Source organism: Ichthyophthirius multifiliis (assembly GCF_000220395.1).
Source record: "Ichthyophthirius multifiliis unplaced genomic scaffold scaff_1120509249459, whole genome shotgun sequence".
NCBI classification, from domain to species: Eukaryota; Ciliophora; class Oligohymenophorea; order Hymenostomatida; genus Ichthyophthirius; species Ichthyophthirius multifiliis.
In genome coordinates, this window is record NW_004087691.1 from 21429 (window position 1) to 43569 (window position 22141).

The 22141-nt window shown below is 15.5% G+C and overlaps 7 protein-coding genes across 7 annotated transcripts, besides 39 other annotated features; 4 read left to right on the top strand and 3 right to left on the bottom strand. All coding sequences in view use genetic code 6, as the record gives it.

Annotated features, from left to right (window-relative positions):
• Positions 1 to 66: 66 nt before the first annotated feature.
• Positions 67 to 142: a microsatellite.
• Positions 67 to 144: a microsatellite.
• Positions 92 to 144: a microsatellite.
• Positions 145 to 1911: 1767 nt separating this feature from the next.
• Positions 1912 to 1956: a microsatellite.
• A 667-nt stretch (positions 1957 to 2623) lies between these two features.
• Positions 2624 to 2654: a microsatellite.
• A 72-nt stretch (positions 2655 to 2726) lies between these two features.
• Positions 2727 to 3558, bottom strand: IMG5_006000 (Snf7 family protein, putative; the record flags this gene model as incomplete). The annotated part of the gene is made up of 5 exons (XM_004039857.1): positions 2727 to 2819; positions 2919 to 3095; positions 3140 to 3254; positions 3311 to 3342; positions 3406 to 3558. The coding sequence occupies 5 exons, from the start codon at positions 3556 to 3558 to the stop codon at positions 2727 to 2729; spliced, it is 570 nt and encodes a 189-aa protein (XP_004039905.1).
• Positions 2843 to 2910: a microsatellite.
• Positions 3559 to 3605: 47 nt separating the features above from the next.
• Positions 3606 to 3649: a microsatellite.
• A 1378-nt stretch (positions 3650 to 5027) lies between these two features.
• Positions 5028 to 5099: a microsatellite.
• Positions 5030 to 5131: a microsatellite.
• Positions 5132 to 5140: 9 nt separating this feature from the next.
• On the bottom strand, positions 5141 to 6518 carry IMG5_006010 (hypothetical protein). Its single transcript, XM_004039858.1, has 3 exons — positions 5650 to 6518; positions 5381 to 5597; positions 5141 to 5336 (listed from the first exon to the last, which is right to left on the bottom strand). Exons 1-3 carry the CDS (start codon positions 6430 to 6432, stop codon positions 5269 to 5271), a joined length of 1068 nt encoding a protein of 355 aa, XP_004039906.1. The 5' UTR covers positions 6433 to 6518; the 3' UTR covers positions 5141 to 5268.
• Positions 6519 to 7273: 755 nt separating this feature from the next.
• Positions 7274 to 7362: a microsatellite.
• Positions 7363 to 8245: 883 nt separating this feature from the next.
• Positions 8246 to 8298: a microsatellite.
• Positions 8290 to 8360: a microsatellite.
• Positions 8361 to 8639: 279 nt separating this feature from the next.
• Positions 8640 to 8669: a microsatellite.
• Positions 8670 to 9337: 668 nt separating this feature from the next.
• Positions 9338 to 9362: a microsatellite.
• Positions 9363 to 9518: 156 nt separating this feature from the next.
• Positions 9519 to 9568: a microsatellite.
• Positions 9526 to 9573: a microsatellite.
• Positions 9535 to 9640: a microsatellite.
• Positions 9605 to 9658: a microsatellite.
• Positions 9618 to 9649: a microsatellite.
• Positions 9625 to 9658: a microsatellite.
• Positions 9659 to 10032: 374 nt separating this feature from the next.
• Positions 10033 to 10167: a microsatellite.
• Positions 10080 to 10169: a microsatellite.
• Positions 10141 to 10233: a microsatellite.
• A 1623-nt stretch (positions 10234 to 11856) lies between these two features.
• Positions 11857 to 11903: a microsatellite.
• Positions 11904 to 12585: 682 nt separating this feature from the next.
• Positions 12586 to 12690: a microsatellite.
• Positions 12691 to 13275: 585 nt separating this feature from the next.
• Positions 13276 to 13332: a microsatellite.
• Positions 13276 to 13333: a microsatellite.
• A 10-nt stretch (positions 13334 to 13343) lies between these two features.
• Positions 13344 to 14146, top strand: IMG5_006020 (proteasome alpha 7 subunit, putative). Its single transcript, XM_004039859.1, has one exon. It carries the CDS (start codon positions 13350 to 13352, stop codon positions 14046 to 14048), a length of 699 nt encoding a protein of 232 aa, XP_004039907.1. The 5' UTR covers positions 13344 to 13349; the 3' UTR covers positions 14049 to 14146.
• Positions 14030 to 14102: a microsatellite.
• A 240-nt stretch (positions 14147 to 14386) lies between the features above and the next one.
• On the top strand, positions 14387 to 15505 carry IMG5_006030 (hypothetical protein; the record flags this gene model as incomplete). The annotated part of the gene is made up of 4 exons (XM_004039860.1): positions 14387 to 14425; positions 14557 to 15059; positions 15106 to 15315; positions 15373 to 15505. 4 exons carry the CDS (start codon positions 14387 to 14389, stop codon positions 15503 to 15505), a joined length of 885 nt encoding a protein of 294 aa, XP_004039908.1.
• Positions 14432 to 14468: a microsatellite.
• Positions 14451 to 14533: a microsatellite.
• Positions 14469 to 14510: a microsatellite.
• Positions 15506 to 15542: 37 nt separating the features above from the next.
• Positions 15543 to 17032, bottom strand: IMG5_006040 (hypothetical protein; the record flags this gene model as incomplete). Its single annotated transcript, XM_004039861.1, has 4 exons — positions 15543 to 15975; positions 16114 to 16141; positions 16771 to 16854; positions 16918 to 17032. 4 exons carry the CDS (start codon positions 17030 to 17032, stop codon positions 15543 to 15545), a joined length of 660 nt encoding a protein of 219 aa, XP_004039909.1.
• Positions 15681 to 15769: a microsatellite.
• Positions 15703 to 15769: a microsatellite.
• Positions 15784 to 15869: a microsatellite.
• Positions 16050 to 16089: a microsatellite.
• Positions 17033 to 18268: 1236 nt separating the features above from the next.
• IMG5_006050 (hypothetical protein) lies at positions 18269 to 19323 on the top strand (the record flags this gene model as incomplete). Its single annotated transcript, XM_004039862.1, has 2 exons — positions 18269 to 18611; positions 18744 to 19323. Coding segments are annotated over 2 exons (666 nt in total), but the record flags the coding sequence as incomplete, so codon positions are not given.
• A 133-nt stretch (positions 19324 to 19456) lies between these two features.
• Positions 19457 to 19514: a microsatellite.
• Positions 19494 to 19569: a microsatellite.
• A 551-nt stretch (positions 19570 to 20120) lies between these two features.
• Positions 20121 to 20195: a microsatellite.
• Positions 20196 to 21592: 1397 nt separating this feature from the next.
• Positions 21593 to 21647: a microsatellite.
• A 54-nt stretch (positions 21648 to 21701) lies between these two features.
• On the top strand, positions 21702 to 22119 carry IMG5_006060 (Imp1 inner mitochondrial membrane peptidase family protein, putative; the record flags this gene model as incomplete). The annotated part of the gene is made up of 1 exon (XM_004039863.1): positions 21702 to 22119. One exon carries the CDS (start codon positions 21702 to 21704, stop codon positions 22113 to 22115), a length of 414 nt encoding a protein of 137 aa, XP_004039911.1. The 3' UTR covers positions 22116 to 22119.
• Positions 22120 to 22141: the final 22 nt, after the last annotated feature.

A 22141-nucleotide genomic window follows, 5' to 3' on the forward strand; every position in this document is an offset into this window, starting at 1 on the left:
AAAATAAAATTTCTTATAAAAATAAAAAAACAAACTTATAAAGATAATAATAATAATAATAAAAAAAAATATAATTTAAATATAGATTAAAATATATATATAAATATATATATATATATATATATATATATATATAAATATATACATTCATATACATATTCGTATAAAAAAAAAATACTTATAAATAATAAATGATAAATAAAAGTTTTAATAATTCAATATTAAATGATGATTTCTAATAAAAAACTTTATTTACAAATTGTTAAAATTTAAATGAAAGACCTAAAGCAAATAACTAAAACTCTAAAACAATCAAAATTATAAATTATTCCCTTCTTTACAACACTAAGCAAAAAGCTAAAAGAGTATTCCACCCTGATATAAACAAAATAATGAACACAACAACTCAAATAATTGCAAAAGTAGACCAAAAACAAGATTTAAATAAGACATTACAACCTTCTAGCTTCAAACCAACTAATCATAATTTACTTTAACAAGTAAAAATATACGGTGCTTCTTTATTTCGTGTAAAATCTCGCTAATATACTAAAAAAGGGGATAAAAATGATAATACATTTTACTTATAAAGTCCAGAAAGGATCGAATAATTAAAAGAATGGAGTCAGCCGAAAAAAAAAAATTTTTTAAAAAAAGTTGAAAATACTCCTTAAAAATAAATGAACTTAAAAGACGAAAAAAACATGGAATTTTTAAAAAGAATTTCATAACCGAAAAAATTTGTTTCTTTAACAAAAGATACTAAAAATAGGAAAATTTTTATCTGCACAGATAATAAATAATTAGAATTTCAAAATAAAATTAGTTTACCGAGAAAATTGGACAATTATGGACACAAAAATAGATTTTAATATAGTATTTGTGACTGTACTGATGGTGATTTATATTAAATTGAAGGAAGAAATCTACAGGGAAAACATTAGTATAATGTTAAAATTTATGATTATTTTTATTAAAATTCGAAATAAGCAGAAAGTAATCTATATTATCCTAAATATTTAAATAAATTTTGATTTTTAAATTATTTCATATATATTATTTTGTAAAGAAGAATTTTTTTCTATTTTTTTTATTGTTTTAATTATTTTATTTGGAATATTTTATTAGTAGTATTTCCTATTTTTTTTTTTCTATGTATACATATTAATTAAATAATAACACATAACTCTTTTTAAATTAATATACTTGCTGTTTTATTTTAATTTGGGTAAATTATATGAAAATAATTTTTATATATATTTATTTTAATATATAAAATTAGATTTTTTCCAATTATATAGAATTAATTTTATTTTGAATAAAATATTTATTTTGAAACTTTTATAATCTCTAATATCATTATAATAATGCTTACTATTTTTAAAAATTTTTTATTTATTAGTTAGAATTTTTTTATTTTTAATTCGTTATATTTTATTTATTTTTAATAAAAAATCAAGATAAATTTTGGCTTTTTTATTGAAAAAGTAAAAATATGTGATAATAATTTATTTAAAAATAAATATTCTTTATATATATATAAAAAATTAAAATTAATATTTATATATTTTTTATAAAAAAAAATGAAATTTTTAAAATAGAATAAATCTTTATTCTTTTTATTAAATAAAAAATTTAATAGTCGAAATTAAAACATAAATTATTATTAAATTTTAGGTTTAGAATAAAACTGCAATTAAGAGTAAATTAAAAAATAATATTTTAATTTAGCAAAAAAATATCATCCTGATATATAAAAAGAATTTTAAGAAAATTTTAAATTAATAAATGAGGCATATGAGACATTAAAAGATGATTAAAAACGAAAATGCTATGATCAAATATTATCAAATAAAAATAATAATTAGCAAAATGAATATCAAAATTAAAAAAATCAATAGATATTATTATATAATAATAATAATAATAATAATAATAATAATAATAATAATAATATTAAAGATATTATTAATCATAAAGAGAATAAGAATGGAGTAATTAATATTATTAAGAAATGCTTAGATAAAAATAATATGTAATATATATTTATATTTTATATTTATTTAAATAATTAAAATAGGATGATTATATAAATTAAATTGGTGAATAAAGATATAATTTTTTTTAAAAAAAGATTTTTATATTGATAATGTTCAGTTTTGGATTTTATTTATTTTTTTAAGCTTTAGTTAATTTAGGTTAACATAAAACAATGTACTAAGTTACAGAGTAATAAACAGGGAAATTATATTATGTAGATGAAATAACTTTTTAAAAAATTTTAAAAGAAAAAGTACATTTTTTATAAATGCTTTTTTTTTTAATTTATTTAAATAGAAATTTTAAGAAACACAAAGAATAAAAAGATCAAAATAATAAGAAAAGCTATTATAATAGAAATTACAAATAAATTAAAATAAAGAATTTTGATATTATGAGAAAATTTATATATATATTTATTATCAGTTTTTATTTTTTTTTATTATTTTTTTAATATTAAAAAAAATATTGATTTTATTAGCATATCTTTGTTGCTGTTGTTTGTGTATTTAATAAAAAATTACAGAAAAAATAAAATAATAATATAATTATATATTCTTTTCATTATTTATTCTACTATATTTATTGTTAATTTTGATATTATTAATTTTGATTAACATTAATTTATTAATTATTTAATTAATTAAATATGTCTTCTATTTTTTTTTTATAAAAATAAAATAATATCAATAATATAATTTATATTTACTATTTGTTTAAAAATTTTAGTTTATATCTTATGCATATTCTAATTTCATATTTTAAAGCATACTATCAATCTTAAATAAAAATTAATTAAATAATATATATATATATATATATAAATATATATATATATATATATATATATATATATATATATATATATATTAAATTACTGCTACATCACTTTAAATATCATTTTTATTCATAATATTATCCATAACTTTTTAACCTATAGTTAATTCATCCATTGCCTATTCGAAATTATTTAATTACCCATACATTTATTCTAGAGATAAGTTTGATGAATGATGTTATAAATAAGGTGTTATTTTATTTAATTATTAGATATACTTTTTTGAAAAAGTTTAGTTTTTTTTTTTTTAATAAAATATACTTAAGCATTTCCTTAATTCATTTTAATTTGAGCGGATATAGCATCTATTTTATGAGACATTTTTAACATATTTTAGCTGAATTTTTATTTAGCCATTGCATTTTATAAATATAATCTTTTATTTTTTTTATTTTTTTAAAAAAACAAGATAATAATTAATGTTTTTTTCACTTAGCTCCTTCTTCGTTTCCCTTTTAAACTGCCTTTTATTAATATATATTAAAAAAATTAATATTATTTTCATTTGTTTATATTAAATAAATTACTTATCTAGCTTTTTCCATAATTTAAATTTATTCTTTTTCTGCTTTCTTTGATTCACGTTCAAATTATTTTTAAGCCATTTTTAAATCTATTTATATTTCTATAGGATCAGCAGGTTTGGGTTATTAAATTGGTTTTTAAGAATCGTTTCCCATTTTTTTTTATATTTTTAATGATTAAATAAAAAATTAAGATTATTATATAAATATAGTAATTTCTTATAATATATAACTTTTTAAATATATATTTTTATTATATCATATAAATCTAATTTATATAATAATTTATTTTTATAATATAAAAAGTATCAAATTAATTTTAAATATTTTAATAAAAAAATTAATAATATATAAAATTACAAAAAATTTTAAAGCATATGTAAATGGATATTTTTTTTAATATTTATATATATATATATATATGTAATCATACTTCTTTTTTAATCTACTTTTATTATTATTTAATTTTTTTAGCTTTTACTATAATATTTTACACAACCAAGGGTTTAATTAAATTAAAATTAATAAATTACTCGTCTTAATTTTACAAATCAATTTCATTTTCTTTTTTTGGAAAGACGACTATATAAACCCATCCATTTTAATAATGTGAAGTAACTTCTTTTATTTATATTTTATTAAACATAACTTATCCGGTAATAATATTTTTTTCAACTATTCCTTTTAATATAGGTTCCCCTATTTTTTTAAAATATATAAATATATTAATATTATTATTAATATATACCAGAATTATTATATTTTATTAATTAAGGAGGATTTTCAGATGTGTATATTTACATTTATAAAGTAATTTTATTTTTATTTTCAACTAATTGCCCACATTTATCTTCTATTTATATTTGAATACTATATAAAAAAAATTAATACTTACATTATTTACAATTTAAAATAATTATTTTTAATAATTTAAAAAATTGAAAATATAGTTTTATATGAAATATATTTTTACTTGAAATTTCTCTCTCTATAAAGAAATTAATTTAGTTAATTAACTAATACAAGTTAATATTAATATTCATCTTAAGGTTTTTAAAAAATTTAAAAATAAATATCAAAATGATGTACACTTTCACTAGTAACTAAATTTCTTTTTAAAGAGTTAATTTCATCCTAGATACTATTTATTAATTCATCTTATTTAATACATTTTGATTTAATATTTTCTATAAAGTACTCATTTTATTGACATAAATTATAGATATTCATAAAAACCTATTGTTAATTATTATTTAAATAAGAATAGCTATTTAAAAAATCATAAAAAGCATAATTCATATTATTAATATCATCTAATCTTTTATTGTTCATTTTTTAATTAAATAAAAAATTATTAATAATTATTTTTAAATTAATATTTAATTATTTTTAATATATAAAATATAAAAGATAAAAAATGTAATTATAAAAATGGACATAATATAATATACAAAATAAATATTATTATTCTATATATATAATAAAAAAATATTATAATTAAATAAAAAATTTGTTTATTTGGATTTTATTATACTATTATAATATAAAGAACTTAAATGTAAACAATATATGAAAATGTTTATATTTTTGCAATTTTATATATATAAAAATATAAAATATAAAAGTATATATATATATATATATATTTATTTATTTTTATATTTATAATTTATATATATATATATATATATATATATTTATTTATTTTTATATTTATAAGTTTATATTTTTATATATTAATTAATTTCTAATTTTTTATAAAAAAAGTAAAGTAAAACATAATTTTTATTCAATTTCAATTTTTTTAAAAAAACTTAAATAAAAATTATAAAAAATAAAAAAATTATTTTCAAATAATTTTTTATATCAATATTTATAATCATGAACGAATAAAGATTCTTATCCAGCTCCATCCTTTGATCCTTCGTATTTACCTTTATAGAATAAATAAAATATGATATATATTTTTATAAATTACCCAATTATGCTTCACTATTAGCTTTACATCTTTACAAAAGTGCTTATTAAGCACTCTTTACATTTTCTTATTTTCCAGCCCAAGCTTTAACACAACTATTTTACAAAGCTCTTCCATAAGAGAATGTTAAGAACCAAGGTCTTCTTACACCTTATAATTTATTCATAGCATTTAAATTTAAAGAAGCATCTTCTTCAGATTATCCACCGCTCAAGAACTTTTTTTTAAAAAATAAATAAATAAATAAACAAACTTAAAAACTATTGTACAAAGACACCAACTAAAGCTGGAGGAATTGTTCTTGAAAGTGCAGTAACAGTTCTAAAAGCAACTTCCGCTGGACTAGCTTTAACTGGGTGATTACTTCCTTAAGTAACCATATTAGGTTTAAGTAAGCAACCTTCCCAGAAGATATTATTTTCTTATAAAGCCTTAACTACTGCTGCAAGTACTCTTTCACTGACTTTTTAGCAAGTTTCAATTGAGTGATCTCCATCACTTAAAATTTCAGGTTCAATAATAGGTACGAGTCCATTAGCCTAACAAATAGCCCCATATCTAGCCAAACCCCAAGCATTTTCTTAAATAGCTTAATCAGTAGGGCATCCATCGGCAGAGATTTTCAATACGGCTCTCCATTTAGCAAATCTGCAGCCGATTTAATAGAATTCCTTGGCCATAGCATCTAATGTATCTAAACCATGAGTTGCAGTTTCGTCTTTTGTTCCAGGAATGTTTTTTAATCCTTAGTCAACTTTAATTCCACATAAAATGTCTTTTTCTTTTAAAACTTAGACAAATTTTTTTCCTGATAAATCGTTTTGTTTAGCAGTTTCGGAATATAAAATTACTCCAGAAATATGTTATTCAAGACCGGGAGTGTGGAACATTAAATCTCTGTAAGCTTAACGATTGCTTTCAGTGTTATCGATTCCTACTGATGTGAATTTTTTTCCAATTGTTCCAGTTGATTCATCGGCAGCTAAGATTCCTTTACCAGGAGTAGCTAATTTATTGGCGTTTTAGGCAAGCTCTTTTCTGAAATCAGTCATTTTTTTTTTAATTATTTGTTAATTTTTATTTTTTTAGTTATAGAATAATATCACTATTAATTTATTTTTCCTATGATTTTTTTATTTTTTATTATATAATTTTATCTTTGAAAACATAATTAATTTTTTAAAGTTCAATTAATATTTATCATTAATTTTTTTTGTTTTTGGTTAGCTAAATAGAAATATAATGATATAAAAATATATTAAACAGAATATAATTAAAATAGCAATATTATAAACATTATTTTAATACTAAAAATATATTATGAACATATAAAATCAGTTTTTTAGCATTATAATTATAAAAAATATGCATTAAAATATATAAAAATTTTATTTTTTTATATATAATAAAAAATTTAAGTATATATATATATATATATATATAAATTAATTAAGATATCTATTTTTTAGTATTATATTATTTAAAAATGTTTTTTTTTTTTCATTATATATAAATAAATAAAATAATAGTATAGTTTTAAAAATGAATTTATATTTTTGTTATAATCTTAAATATTTCAAGGTTAATTTAAAAATTATCTATGAATAATTTAAAAAAATTATTTTTTATATTTTACTTTTAATTGATAATAAAAAAAAAAAATATATTATAAATATATATTTTTTTTATTTTTAATAACAATATAATAAATTAATATTTTTTTACTAATTTTATCATATATATATATAAATTTATCAATATTTTACTAATAAATAATCATAATTTTCTAAATAAAATATATATAACAATAATAATAATTAATTTATAAATAAATTTTTTTTCTATTAATTATTTATTTATATTTTCATTTATAAAAAAAAATATGAACATATAATATTAAATAATATATTAAATGAATAATTATAATAATAATAAAAAATTATATATATATATATATATAAAAATAGTATTAATAATGTATTTTTACAATATTAATAATAATATTTTTTTTTTTTTAATATAAATTATCTTTATTTATTATTATGTATTTTTTTAAAATATAATATTATTAAAATTCTTATATTCATTTTCCTTTTTTTATTTAAATACATGCATATATAAAATTATTATAAATAATATTTTATATCTTTTTAAAATATATTTATTTTAAAAGATATATTGCTTTAAAAATTTATTAAATAATAATTATATATTTTTTAATTTATTTTGTTTGTATTTTAATAATATTTTGATGTATATAGCTTTATATTAATTTAACATATCATACTAATTAATTAAATATAAAATATATAATAATAAATATAAATTAAATGATTACATATGCATTAATAATTAATAAATAAATATAAACAAATAACAAAACTAATATTAAATTATTATCAACACATTATAAAAATATTACATATTTTAAATATAAATATAAATACAATAAAACATATTCAATTAATTAATAATTAATATAACAAATTTATAGCAAATCTATATAATTCTTTTTTGTAAAAAAATATTAATTATTTATTTATTTAATTTATTTTATATATAAATTATCATAATTTATAAAAATAACTTTTAATTCAGGATTATAAAATAAAAAGTACATTAAATATAATAAATATAAATAAATTTTAATTTCTGATTAACTATAAATTGAAACACTTATTATTAAGTTAGAAAATTTAGCAAATATATTCATATTTTTCAAATCCAAATTTATTTTTGTATTAAAAGATAAATATCTTATATAATAAAAATGACTAAAATGCTTATAAAAAATCAATGAATATTAATAAAATAATATAAATTAACTTAATAAAATCAACTTTTTAGAAAAAGTAATAGTAATATATATTATAAAAGATTTCAATATATATTATAATAATCTTCAAAAAATATATATATATATATATATATATATATATATATATATATATATATATATATATATATATATATATATATAATTAAAGAAGTTTTTATAACTAATAGAATATTATATTAAATAAAAAACTAAATTTAATCGAAACATTTAAAAAAATTAAATATAATTTTTTTTTTAGAATTATGGATAAATATATTACAAAATAATAAAAAAATTAAAAAGTAAAATTATTATTTTTTATTAAAGAAAATAATAATAAATAATTAGTAATTAAATTGAAAAATAACACTCTAAATAAAATAAAAGCACGATATTAATGTAAATATTAAAATATAATATAATTATAGTGTTTTTATGAAGATTTAATAAAAAATTATTTAATAATAAAATATGCTTGTGATGGAGAATTTCAGTAATATTAAGCAAAATAATATTATAATCTTTAAATCAAGATAAAGTTTAATATTTTATACATTAAATAGAGTTAGCATTATAATATCTAAAAATAAAAAAATATACATTGAGATTTTATAACACAAAATAAAACTCATATAAATTATAAATTTTTTATTGTCATTTTTGAAAGAGAATTAAGATAAACCATTAAAGGAATTTAGATTATATGAATCCAGAAAAAATTAATAATAAAAAATAAAATTATAAAATCGATATTTGGACTTTATGAATAATTAGTTGAAGGAATAATTAATTTTTATTTATAAACTAAAAAATAAATTAGGATAGAATTTTGATATAAATAATATAAAAAAGTTAAGAATATATATAATATTTTAGATATTTAATAAAAAATATTAAAAGTAAATAATTTCATTTAAATAAAAGAAAAAAAAAGTTGTAATCTATATGGCAATGTAAAACAAGCAAAATAAAAATAGTGGTTATATAAAAATATATAGAATATAATACTTATAAACTTATAATTTTAATTTGATTTATTTGTTAAAAATAATAAATATAAAAAATAAAGAAAATAGTTTTATAAATAAATAATAATAAAAAAATAATAAATTAAAATATAGATATATCTAAATTAATAAATATATATATATATATATATATATACAATTTATATATTTTTAATTTAATTTACTAGATTTTTTTTTTATCTTATATAAATATTTAAATTTTTATATATTTATTACTTAATATTTTTATTATTTTATAATAAATTTTATTTTTATAATAAATTTAATAAAATTTATTTTAATATTAATTGTCTTTATAATAATTTACTTTTAATTTATTTTTATATATTTTAATTTTATTTAATTTAATTAATATTAATTTTGTTTTATAAAATTCAATTATATTAATTTCAATTTTTATTTTTTTTAATTTTAATTTTTTTTCATATTAATATATTTAAATTTATTAAAAAAATTAAATTAAAATTCATTTTTTTTTAATATAGTTATTTAAAATATTTGATATTTAATTAATATCAGTATTTTAATTTTATAATGTTTCTTATTAATTACTTGAAGAAGAATTAATTTTTCTTATCATTTAAAAAGGTGAATAGAAATTTTTTTTAATAACTTTTACTTTCGGTAAATCATTTTAATTATTTAAAGGAATATTTATTTATTATTTTCTTATGTTTTTGAAAACATTTTATTCTGACCGATAATTTAAGCTTACATTTTCATAAAAGTCACCAAAAGTTTTAAAATATATATTCTCTTTTTAGTATTAATATTATTTATTTTATGATAAAACATTTTAAATTTATTTATCATTAAAATTATTATTGTCATTAAAATTATTATTGTCATTAAAATTATTATTATCATTAAAATTATTATTATCATTATTATCATTATTATCATTATTATTATTATTATTATTATTATTATTATTATTATTATTTTCTTTAGTTCTTTTTATTTTATTTTCATTAATATTATTTATTTATTTATTCTTTTTTTTATTTATTTGGACTAGAATTTTCAGAAAATTATATTTATTCATTATTATTATTTTAATTGTCTCTCATTTCTACATATTTTTACTTTTGATCAAGAATTTTCTTACTTATTTAATTTATGTTTTAACTTGAATTTATTTTTGAATTATTTTATTATTATTATTATTACTATATTATATTATCAAAAAATTAAATTTAATAATCTAAAATTTCTTAAAAATCTGCACTTTTTTCCGAATTTAAATCTAACATTTTTTTAATTATATTTGCATAATCTTCCCCATAAATATTTTATATTTAATTAATATATAAATCTAGTATATTTTCATTTACAAAATGATCTTCTCTCTGTATATTACTACAATCTTAAATTAATGTAGTTTCTAACATAGTCATTCCTAATTAAAAAATGGCTATTTTTTAAATATTTTCATTATTTTATTCAGGAACTGAATATCTTTTTAATGTAAAAATATTTTTTAATCTTGTAAATTATTTAAGTTTAAAATATATTCATCTACAATTTTTATTTATCCATTTCCGTTAAGAATAAGTGACTATGGGTGTATATTTGGATAATTTTTATTTACTTATTAGAAATATATACATATATTTGATATACTTTTTATTATATATAACAATTCATTTAATTTATAAATTTCCTAAAAAGATATTTTATTTTATTTTAAACAAAAAAAAATATTATAATTAGTATTTTACTTCATTTTTTTTTCTATTATTATTTTCTTTTTCAAGTGAAATCCGATGATATTCAAAATAAACATTAAAAAAACAAATCGAAGAACAAAAATAGTTTTATTTAGATAAGGAATAGCCAAAAAACTTCAATAAATTTGGATGTTATATACACATTCTTTACTCAAAATACTATTGTAGATTATTTTAAACGTCTTCCTTTGAAATTTGGATCTTTTTACATATTACTTGCTCGCTTGGATTGTTTTTTCTTTAATATATTTTGCATTTACCGAATATACTTAATTAAGTTTCATCATTTAATTAAATAAAATTATTTAGATTTACTAAAAAAACATCAGTATATTTTTATATTTCACAGTTTTAATTTCCCATTTTTTGAAATTTTTTTATTTTATTTTTTTTTTAAAAAAAAAAACAATAATTATTGTTTTTTTAAATGAATTATTAATAATTTAAATAAAAAAATTAAATATATTTTATTATTTTACTTTTTATTTTTTTAAAAAAATAACATATATATTTATTAAATAAATTATAAATTATGTAAATTGTAAAAAAACTTAGATATTTTAATAATTTTATTTAAATAATATTAGTAGATTAAGAGATAATTAAAAATAATAAAAAAAACAGAATAAAATTAAAACCTTAAATATTTATAAAAAATACGAAAATATTAAATATATCATTAAAATAATACAATTAATATACTTTAGAATTTAAAATAATATATATTATCTAGTAATATAAAAGAAATATAAAATGTTTGTTATTTTATAAAATAAAAAGATATTTATATTGAATTAACATACTTACAGCAAATTATATTTTACTAAAAATAAATATTTAATAATCTTTTATTTTATATATGTATAAGAAAATTTTTTAATATACATAAATATAAGCATATTAAATATATAATAATTTTAATTTTAACATATATACAAATATTAATTATTATTTACGCAGAATTAGTTTTAATTTATTAAATTAATATTTATATTATAAAATTACTAAAATTTTAAAAATGATTTTATATTTTATATATTAATAAGTTTTGTTTTTTTATTTATTTATCATATTTTTTTTTTCATTTTTATAATTTTATATTAAATTTGATTTACAAAAAATAAATGTTAATTTTTAATTTTTATTATTTAATATGATAAAAAATTAAATTATATTTTCAAATGGAATGAAAAATAATCACATAAAGGCATATAAATACAACAATCAAAGAATTAATTAATCTTTTTATTTATTATTTAAATATATTTAAAATTAAGAAATATATCTAATAAGCTTTATTTCCTAATTATGATATTCTTTAGTCTTTAATATAAATAAATTAAGAAAATAAAGACTTTTAATTACTAGAAATTGATAATTTATTAAGCAAAAGAATCTCATTAATTTGCCACTATATATAATTAGAGATTTTAAAGTAATAATTAATATACTATTTCGAATTAAAATTATTTATTTATTAGAATACTTTAAATGAATTATTATTAGCTGAAAAACAACTTAAAAATGCATTTTAAAAAATCAATCGAAAAAAATAAATAAAACAATATTAAAACTAAACATACATTATAAAAAAAAAAGCGGAAGAATAAATAAAAAAAAGATGTATAATTTCTATAAAAAAAAAACATTAATTTTTCTATAAAAAAAAACATTAACTATTCTAAAAAAAAAAACATTAATTATTCTAAAAAAAAAAAAAATAATTTTTCTAAATTAATTAATAAATGTATTAAAAAAGGGATACAAAAACTTTCTAAAATCTTTAGAGTTATATAATAAAGGTATAATAGAAAAAAAATAAAAGGAAAATTATTAAACTTAACCTAATTTTTTAAATAAAAGAAAAATAAACTGAAGAATAATTCTAGAAAATAACTCTTTTTTAGAAAATAAAGAACATTTATATTAAATTTTTATTAAAAAAAATAAATAATAATAAAATTTTAATTTAATTTTTTAAAGAATAAAAAAATACAAAAAAATCAAGAAGAAAATACAGCTTAAATTATCTGATAAAAAGTAGGAAAATTTATATTAAAAAAATTAAAATAATTAAATTTTTATTATAAGCAAAATTATATATAAGTATTTTTAAAAAAATATTAATTAATTTTTTGTGAAATTCCTTCAATAATAAATTTATAAAATATTAGAAATATATAACAATCAATCTATTTAAAATAATCAAATATATATATATTCTCTTTATATATAAAAAAAAGATTTAACAAAAATATTAATCATATAAACCTTAAAATGAAAAAAAAAAGATTTTTAATTAAATTAGTTTTTCTGATCTAAAAAAAAAATATTTAAAAAAATAAATATAAATAAAAAAAATAAAAAAAAATATATATATATATATAAATAAAATGTCATACGATACCGCAATTACAGTATTTGGTCCTGGAGGAAACTTATTTTAAGTCGAATATGCAATGAACGCCGTAAAGCAAGGTTAAACATCTGTAGGAGTTCGTGGAAAAGACTGTATAGTAATCGGAGTAGAGAAAAAATCTACAACCGCTTTACAAGAACCTCGTACAATTAGAAAAGTACTTAGATTAGACGAGAGTACATGCATAGCTTTCTCTGGTTTAACAGCAGATGCTAGAATATTATCTAATATAGCAAAGGTTGAATGTCAAAGTTATAGACTTAATTATGATGATAGAGTACCAATTAATTACATTTCGAGATATATAGCAGGTGTATAGCAAAAATATACTTAAAAAGGTGGTGCTAGACCTTTCGGTATATCAACTCTTGTGGGAGGTTTTGATAGCAAAAATTAGCCTCGTTTATATTAAACTGACCCTAGTGGGGCTTGTACTGAATGGAAAGCTGATGCTTTGGGAAGATCAAGAAGTAGTGTAATAGAGTTTTTAGAAAAAAATTATTTAAATGATTAAATGAATACTGATGAATGCTTAAAATTGGCTTGTAAAGCTTTACTTGACGTAGTCGAAAGTGGATCAAAAAATATAGAACTTTTCGTTTAGAAATATAATGAATTTTATCAAATTTCTGAAGAAGAAGTCGAAAGTATTGTTAAAAATGTTAACTTGTGATGATTTTTATTTATTTAATATAAAATATGTAATTTGTGTTGTTTTTTTTTTTTATGTTACCAATACAAATAATAATAAATAAAAATTGTAGCTTTTTTATTTTTTATTATAAAAAAAAAAAAAATTTTAATAACTTTTATTTATATTAGAAATTTATTTAATTTTATTTACAAAAATATAATAAATATTGTAAATGTTTAAAAAGAATTTTATAATTATAAAATTATATATTCAAGTTAATATATTTATAAATTTTTATTATTTCATGATTAAAAAATTATAAAAAAGATATATATAACGAAATATTAAGATAAATAAAAAAAAAATTGTAAAAAAAAATGATTAATAAAATTATAAAGTAATTTTCTTCATAACATGTAATTATTATAAAAATATATATAATTATATAATATATATATATATATTATTATTTATATTTTTTATATTATTTATTATATATTTACATATTTACATATTTATTTATTCTTCTTTATTTTTTTTAATTTAGATAAAAAAAATTGGTGTAATCGGCAGTGGTTAAATGGGAACCGGAATAGCAATAGTTGGTAACCGTGTTTCTTAATTATAAGTAAAAATAATTGACAACAATTTAGCTTCTTTACAAAAAAGTCGTAAATTCACAGAGGATTGGTGTGATAAAGAAATAGGTAAAAAAAGGTTAACTTCTGAATAAAAATTCGATATTTTATCAAGATTTTCATATTCTACATAACTTGAAGAATTACATGAAACTGATTTTGTAATTGAAGCTGTAAGTGAGGACTTTTTAATAAAGTAAAAAATATTTTCTACTTTGGATAAAATTTTACCTAAAAACACTATAATAGCATCAAATACTTCTTCTATTTCTTTAACTAAAATTGCCTCCACAACTAGTAGACCTGAAAAGGTTATTGGAATGCATTTTATGAACCCAGTTCCTGTTATGAAATTAATTGAAGTAATAAGAGGTTTATAAACATCAGAAGAAACATTAAATATAACCTTAGAGTAAACTTTATAAATTTATTATGTATTAAAATAACAAATAAAAAAGTTTAGCCAAAAGAATGGAAAAAACAACAGTTTAAGCAAAAGATTATCCTGGTTTTATTGCAAATAGATTATTGATGCCTTATATAAATGAAGCAATATATGCACTATATGAAGGTGTAGCTACTGTCTAAGATATTGATTAAACTATGAAACTTGGTACAAATGTACCTATGGGGCCTCTTACATTAGCCGATTTTATCGGATTAGATACGTAAAAAAAACTTTATTTACAATATTTATATATATATACTTTTTTTTTTTTTTTAAGATGTTTATCTATTATGAAAGTTTTACATAGTGAATTGGGAGATTCTAAATATAGACCATGCCCACTTTTAGTAAATTATGTAAATGCGGGATATTTAGGAAAGAAAACTGGAAGAGGATTTTATAATTATTGAATTTATTTATTTTTTATATTTAAATATATAATTTTATTCAATAAAATGGTACATCTCCATGATTATATTAATCATTATTATTATATTCAATTGCTCCTCCATCATTATTATGATTATTTCCCTAATTATCATTATTATCATTATGATAGTGATTTTCACAATTATTATCCTAATAATGATGATTTACTCCGTTGGTATTATTATGATGATAATCTCCTCCATTGTTATTATGATGATGATCTCCTCCATTGTTATTATGATGATTATTACCTTAGTTATGGTGATCTTTTCCACAATTATCATTGTTTTGGTGATTATTTACACAGTTATCATTGTTTTAGTGATTATTTGCACAATTATCATTATTATCATAATTTCCATGGTAATGATTATCTCCATGATGATGACAATTACCGTGTGAACTTTAGTTATCATCATAATCTTAACAGCGAGATCTTTTATTTCCACTACTATTATTTTAATAATAATTATCATTATTTTAATAAACATCACAATCATCAAAACTTATACCACTTAATTTTTTTTTATTTTTTTTTTTCTAATCTTTAGTTTTTTTGTTTAATTCTTAATTAATATAATTAGTTTACAATTTTTTCTTATCGATATTATTTTATACTTATTATTATTATTGTTTAACATTATTGTTATTTTAAACAACTTTTTATAATTATATATTATTTTAATCAATCTATTATGATTAATTATTTCCTTTATTAACCTTCGGATAATTACAAGGTAAAACAACTAATTATTTATTTATTTATTTTTATATAATAAGGGAAAAAAAATACATTATTCATCTTCATTCCTTTAGTTAAAATAATCTTAAATCATCGGCAAAATTCTTTTTCCTTTTTCCGTAAATTCGAAAACCCCATATTAATTCTTAAAAACATCCTAAAAAAGATCAAATCTATTTTCTTCTAAAATATTCCATCTATTCATATACCCTCTATTCACTTTATTTCCATGCCATCCATGATTTATAACTAAATTAACAAAACTAATATTTCCTTTAGTCAATTAAAAAGCTTTATATTACCATTCTTACACCATCTTTTTTAATTATTAGTATTTATTGTCTACAGGAAAGCTTTCTAAGTATCTGTTAATAAATGAAAAGGCCATATGTTAGTCCCCATTACCTACTATATTCTACTCAAAAAACCCCCCGATTTATAAAATTAGGCTTTTATGTGCTACCCATCCATATCCTGGATGTGGGTATGAAGTTTAATACTTACTTCGGTTAATTTCTTTTCCTTTTGCCACAAAAGATCCAAAACTTTCGTGTTCAGCTACCTTATTTATACCGTCAGGGTGCAAATCTATGGCATATTCAAAAATTTGAGCCACTAGATATTTCTGAAGTGTTTATAGTATTTTATTACTGGCATTTTCAATAGATTCTGTAAGAAAAATATCGGCATCACACCAGGCGATATATTTGGAATTTTCAGGAAGACTTTTTAAGGCTATATTCAATAAATTTTCTTTTATCCACATTATACTGTTTGTACGTACTTATATAATTTTTACATTTTCAGAATTCGATTAAAGCTCAAAAGGAGAGTTTTAGTATGCACATTCAACCATATATATAATAAAAGAAGTATTTTTTTTGGTAAACTAGTCTATAAATTACTAAGATAGATGCTTTCTGGTTTTAAATTTACTTGGATTAAAATGACAGGTTAATATAAATATATTATTATTATCAGTTATTTTTTTTTGGAGTATATTTACGGAATTTTATACGGACATTTCTTATTTGATGTTATTTTTTTTAAAGGAGATACATAAATTACCCATTTTTTAATAAATATTGCTTATTAGATTGATTTTTGTTGTTATGCGTGTTTTAAAATAATTTAAAATTTTAATTAATATATTTAGATTTATTTTATAATTTTAATATAAATTATTAATAATTTTTTTACAATTACTATAAAAAATTATAATTTCTAAAAATAAAATTTGTTTAAACTTAAAGATCAATTTATAAAATTATAATCAGTAAGTTATAAAGAATTATATATATATATATTATTTATTATTAAAAAAAAAAAAAATTATTACATATAAAATAAATAATCTAAATTAATGTTTATTTATAAAAGATATATTTGAGAGTTATTGATATAATTAGAACTTTAATTTAATCTAATGAATATAAAAAATATATTTTCTTATAATATATTTTATTTATAATTAAAAATAAAAAATCAACAATTAGTTTTATTAAAAATTCTTATATAATTTTTATTTATTGTATTTTTGATATATTTTTTTTTTTAGAATATTATAATTTTTATATTAATTTTTTTTATTATTAAACATTTGACATATTAAAAATAAAATCTAATTATATTAGATTTATATACTAATAAAATAAATATCAATTTAAATATAATATGCGCAATATATTACTCAAAATATAAGATAACAAAGCCCATATTTTAATATAAATTCATTATATTATCTAATTTTAAATAAAAAAATTATTAAAATAACATTAAGTTTTATTATATATTAATTTAAAATAAAAAAACAAAAATATTTTAGTTTTAACTTTGAAAAAAAAAATAAAAAAAATATATATATATATAATAAAAATAAAACCAATAAATAAAAAATTAAATTTTCAAAATAAAAAATGATTAAATCTATATCACTTACAAAAGACTTACTGCCGAAAATTTCAAAATCAAGAAATAAAAATGACATGTAAGTTTTGGTAGAATTATATACTAAATTTGCTTCTAGAAATAAAAAAAAAGGCTGGGATGTTACATCTCCAGATAAAACTAATTAAATTTTACAAAATGCCCGAATCCCATATATGCCTCCATAAAATGAGCAAAAATCAGAATTATTAACATAAATTGCTCAGTTACAAAAAGACTCTAAGTGGGTATGTTTAAGAGCAGAGAAATTATCAAAAAAGGAACTAGAATTTATATCAAAAAAAATATAAAATAAAAAATTTAAAGCATAAATAGAAGAAGCTTAAGCAAAGACTTTAAAAAGTAAATTAGAAAAAGTAAGGGTCAAAGCATAAGAAATCAGATAATAAAATTAGGAGGTATTTTTTTTATATTTATATTAAAATAAAGACACATTACTTTTTTAAAAAAATAAAATAAAATAAAATTATAACTTATTTTATATATATATATATTTATTTTAAAAAAATAAATAAAATTTTTATGAAAAGTATTTCTTTATAAAACAAGAAAAAGAAAATGAAATAAAAGAAAAAAACGAAAGCATTAAAAATTTAAGATATAAATAAAGAGAATATATAGAATCACTTTAACGAGAAATTTTATAAGAGAAATAATTAGAAAAGCTTGAATTAAAAAAAATAAGCGAGGAAAATGAGTATTAAATAAAAGAAAGAAAGAAAAACTAAACTGAATTGAATTAAAGCAAGAAATAAAAAGTTAAAATTTCCAAAGATTTTTCAAAGCTTAAAGTACTAATTCATAATTAGAATCGAAATTTAAAAAATTAAATAAGAAAACAAAATCAAAATTGAAGATTCGGAGTAAATATTGTCAGTGGCATAAGTTTATATTTCAAATTTATAATAAGAAGAAAAGAAATGCGAATAATATTTGTAAGAAAAAATTTAATTCAAATAATTTATCAAAAAAGAAATGGGTTTAAATTCTAGTATACATAACTCACTTAATGTAACTAAAAAAGAAGTTTAAGAATAAAATAGAACCGCATATAGTGCAAATAATATATTTTTAACTTAAAATTTGAATTAAATGCTTTGATTTTTTTTTTAATTATACTTAAAACAAAAGTAAATAAACTCATATTATCTATTTTATTTTATTAATGATAGTTTTTATATTTATTAGAATTTTGATTTTTATAAATATTTTTTTTTTTTATTATTATTATAAAAAAGCAATTTAAAAATATTTTTAAAGAAATAAATAAGTTTATTAATAAATAGAATATATTTTTTAATTTTTTTATATAAAAAAAATATAATAAATTGTTTCAATATTATTTTATTATAAAAATTAAATTAATTAACAACAAAAAATAAAAAAATTATTCAATTTAAATTAATTAAAAAGATACATAGATATTATAAAATGTAGTTATATATTTCTATTTATATTATACAATATATTTAATTCATAAATAATAAAATAAAAATGCTAAATAAATTAATAATATTAATATTTATTACATTCTTTTTACTTACTTTTTGTGATAAATAATCAAAATAAAATAAAAATCTATAAGATATATAATAATATGATTAGGATTGGGTCTAAGAATTCTATAATATGGATTATTAAATAAATGAATCTTCGCCAATTCATGAACCTTATATCTATATAAAGGAAGAACTATAATATTAATATATTTATGTAACTGAAATAACAGAAGCTTACAAAAATTAAAAAACATAAAATTGGAAATTAAAATTCTTTTATCTTTATTATAAAAGTATGATATATATAGGAATTGTAGTGATTAGTGAAAAAGAAGGAAAATTTGAAATAGAATAATATTTTTATGAACATGAATAAAATATAATAAACGGATGATTTCTTATTTATTAATATATATATATATGTGTATATATATATATATATAAATATATATATATTTATATATATTTATATAAATTTATATAATTTATTTCTATATAAAATATTTTTATTATTAAATTTTTTTTTTTTAATAATTTTTTAAAATTTTTAAAACAAGCAATAAAAATATTATATCGTTTATATGTAATAAAAAAAAAATATTTTAAGAATTATATATTATGAATTTTATTTAAAAGCAATAAAAATTATAACATATATATTATTTATTTTAGTTAATTTTATATGATTTGTTAATTTATTCATTATAAAAAAATTTTTACATATAAATATTTATTTTAAATAATTTGCTAATTTTTCAATAAATTATTTAAATAAATTACGTATTTATATTTCTATTTATATTTTTTATAAAAATAAAAATTTATTATAAAATATTTTTTAAATAATTACAAATTTTTTTATATATATACTACAAATATACGTATTTATATTTTCAATTATTTTATATATAAATAAAATTAATATAATCCTAATATTTTAGATATATTTTTATCAAAAATTTAAATAAAATTATACATCAGTTTTGAAAATTATATAAATGATAATAAAAAAGCCTAAAATATTCTGAATTATCAATATTTTGAATAAAGCAAGATAATAGAATAAATTAAATCGGATAATTTAAATACAAAAATCAAAAAAAAAAATTATTTAATAGATCATATATAAAATTAAATACAAGTATTCTAATTTTAATTTATTTATTTTATATAATATATAAATTATATAAAATAAAGTAAGAATATAATTATAATTTTTTAAAAACATAAATTAATAATAATAAATATTAAATTAAAATTAAATGATATAATATTTTCAAAATTTTTTTTTTTTAATGTTTTATTTTATATATAATATATATATATATTTAATTATTAAAAAAAAAAGTTTTAATAATTTAAAAATTAATATATATTTTTTTATAAAATAAATGAGGCTTTTTTTAATGCAAAAATTCATTAATTAAATCGAATTTTTAATACCTTTTTATCAAATAGTATATGAATTATTAATTTATATATTTATAAACTTCAATATTAATATAAAAACAATAACAAAATAAATATTATTTTATATTAAAAAATCAATAAACAATAAACTTAACTAAAAAGTTTAAAAATTTCATTTTTTAATAAAAAATTAACTACAAGTTTCAAACTTATAGTATATTTAGATTAATAAATATAAAAATGATAGTAATAAATACAAAAATATAAATTAAAAATAAATAAAATCTTCTAAAAGTACTAAAAAATCCAAAAAAATAAATAAATATCCGACTAATAAATAATACAATAATTGATTCTGAAAAAAAAAAAGTAATAAAAAATAAAAATTAATTTTATTAAATTTATTTGATATACATATTTACTTAATTTTTGTGTATACAAAAAATTTATTTAATTTTATTAAAAAATAAATATATATATATATATATATATATATATATATATATATATATATATATATATATAAAAAGTCTAAAAAAATACAACCTAAAATAAAAAATGAATTTTATAAGAAAAAATATGGACACATTAATGGTAATACCCGCAATAGCGTTTTATTATTTTGTAACTGAAAACATATTAGTTGTAACGAAATCCGATGGATAATCAATGGAACCAACTATAGGTGATTGTTCATCATTATTAATAAATAAATTCTCATATAAATTATTAGGAAAGAGGGTATAAAAAGGTGATGTTGTAGTCTCATAATCACCTGTTAAGCCAGAAATAGATATTTGTAAAAGAGTTATTTATACAGAAGGAGAATATGTTTATGGAATTAAAATTCCGCCGAATCATGTTTGGGTAGAAGGTGATAATAAAAATAATTCTTTTGATTCAAGAGATCATGGACCTCTTCCGGAATGCTTAATATAAGGAAAAGTTATGATGTAATTATATCCTTTTAAAAAAATTTATGATTAGAATTGAATTAATTTTATTTTTTACATATATAT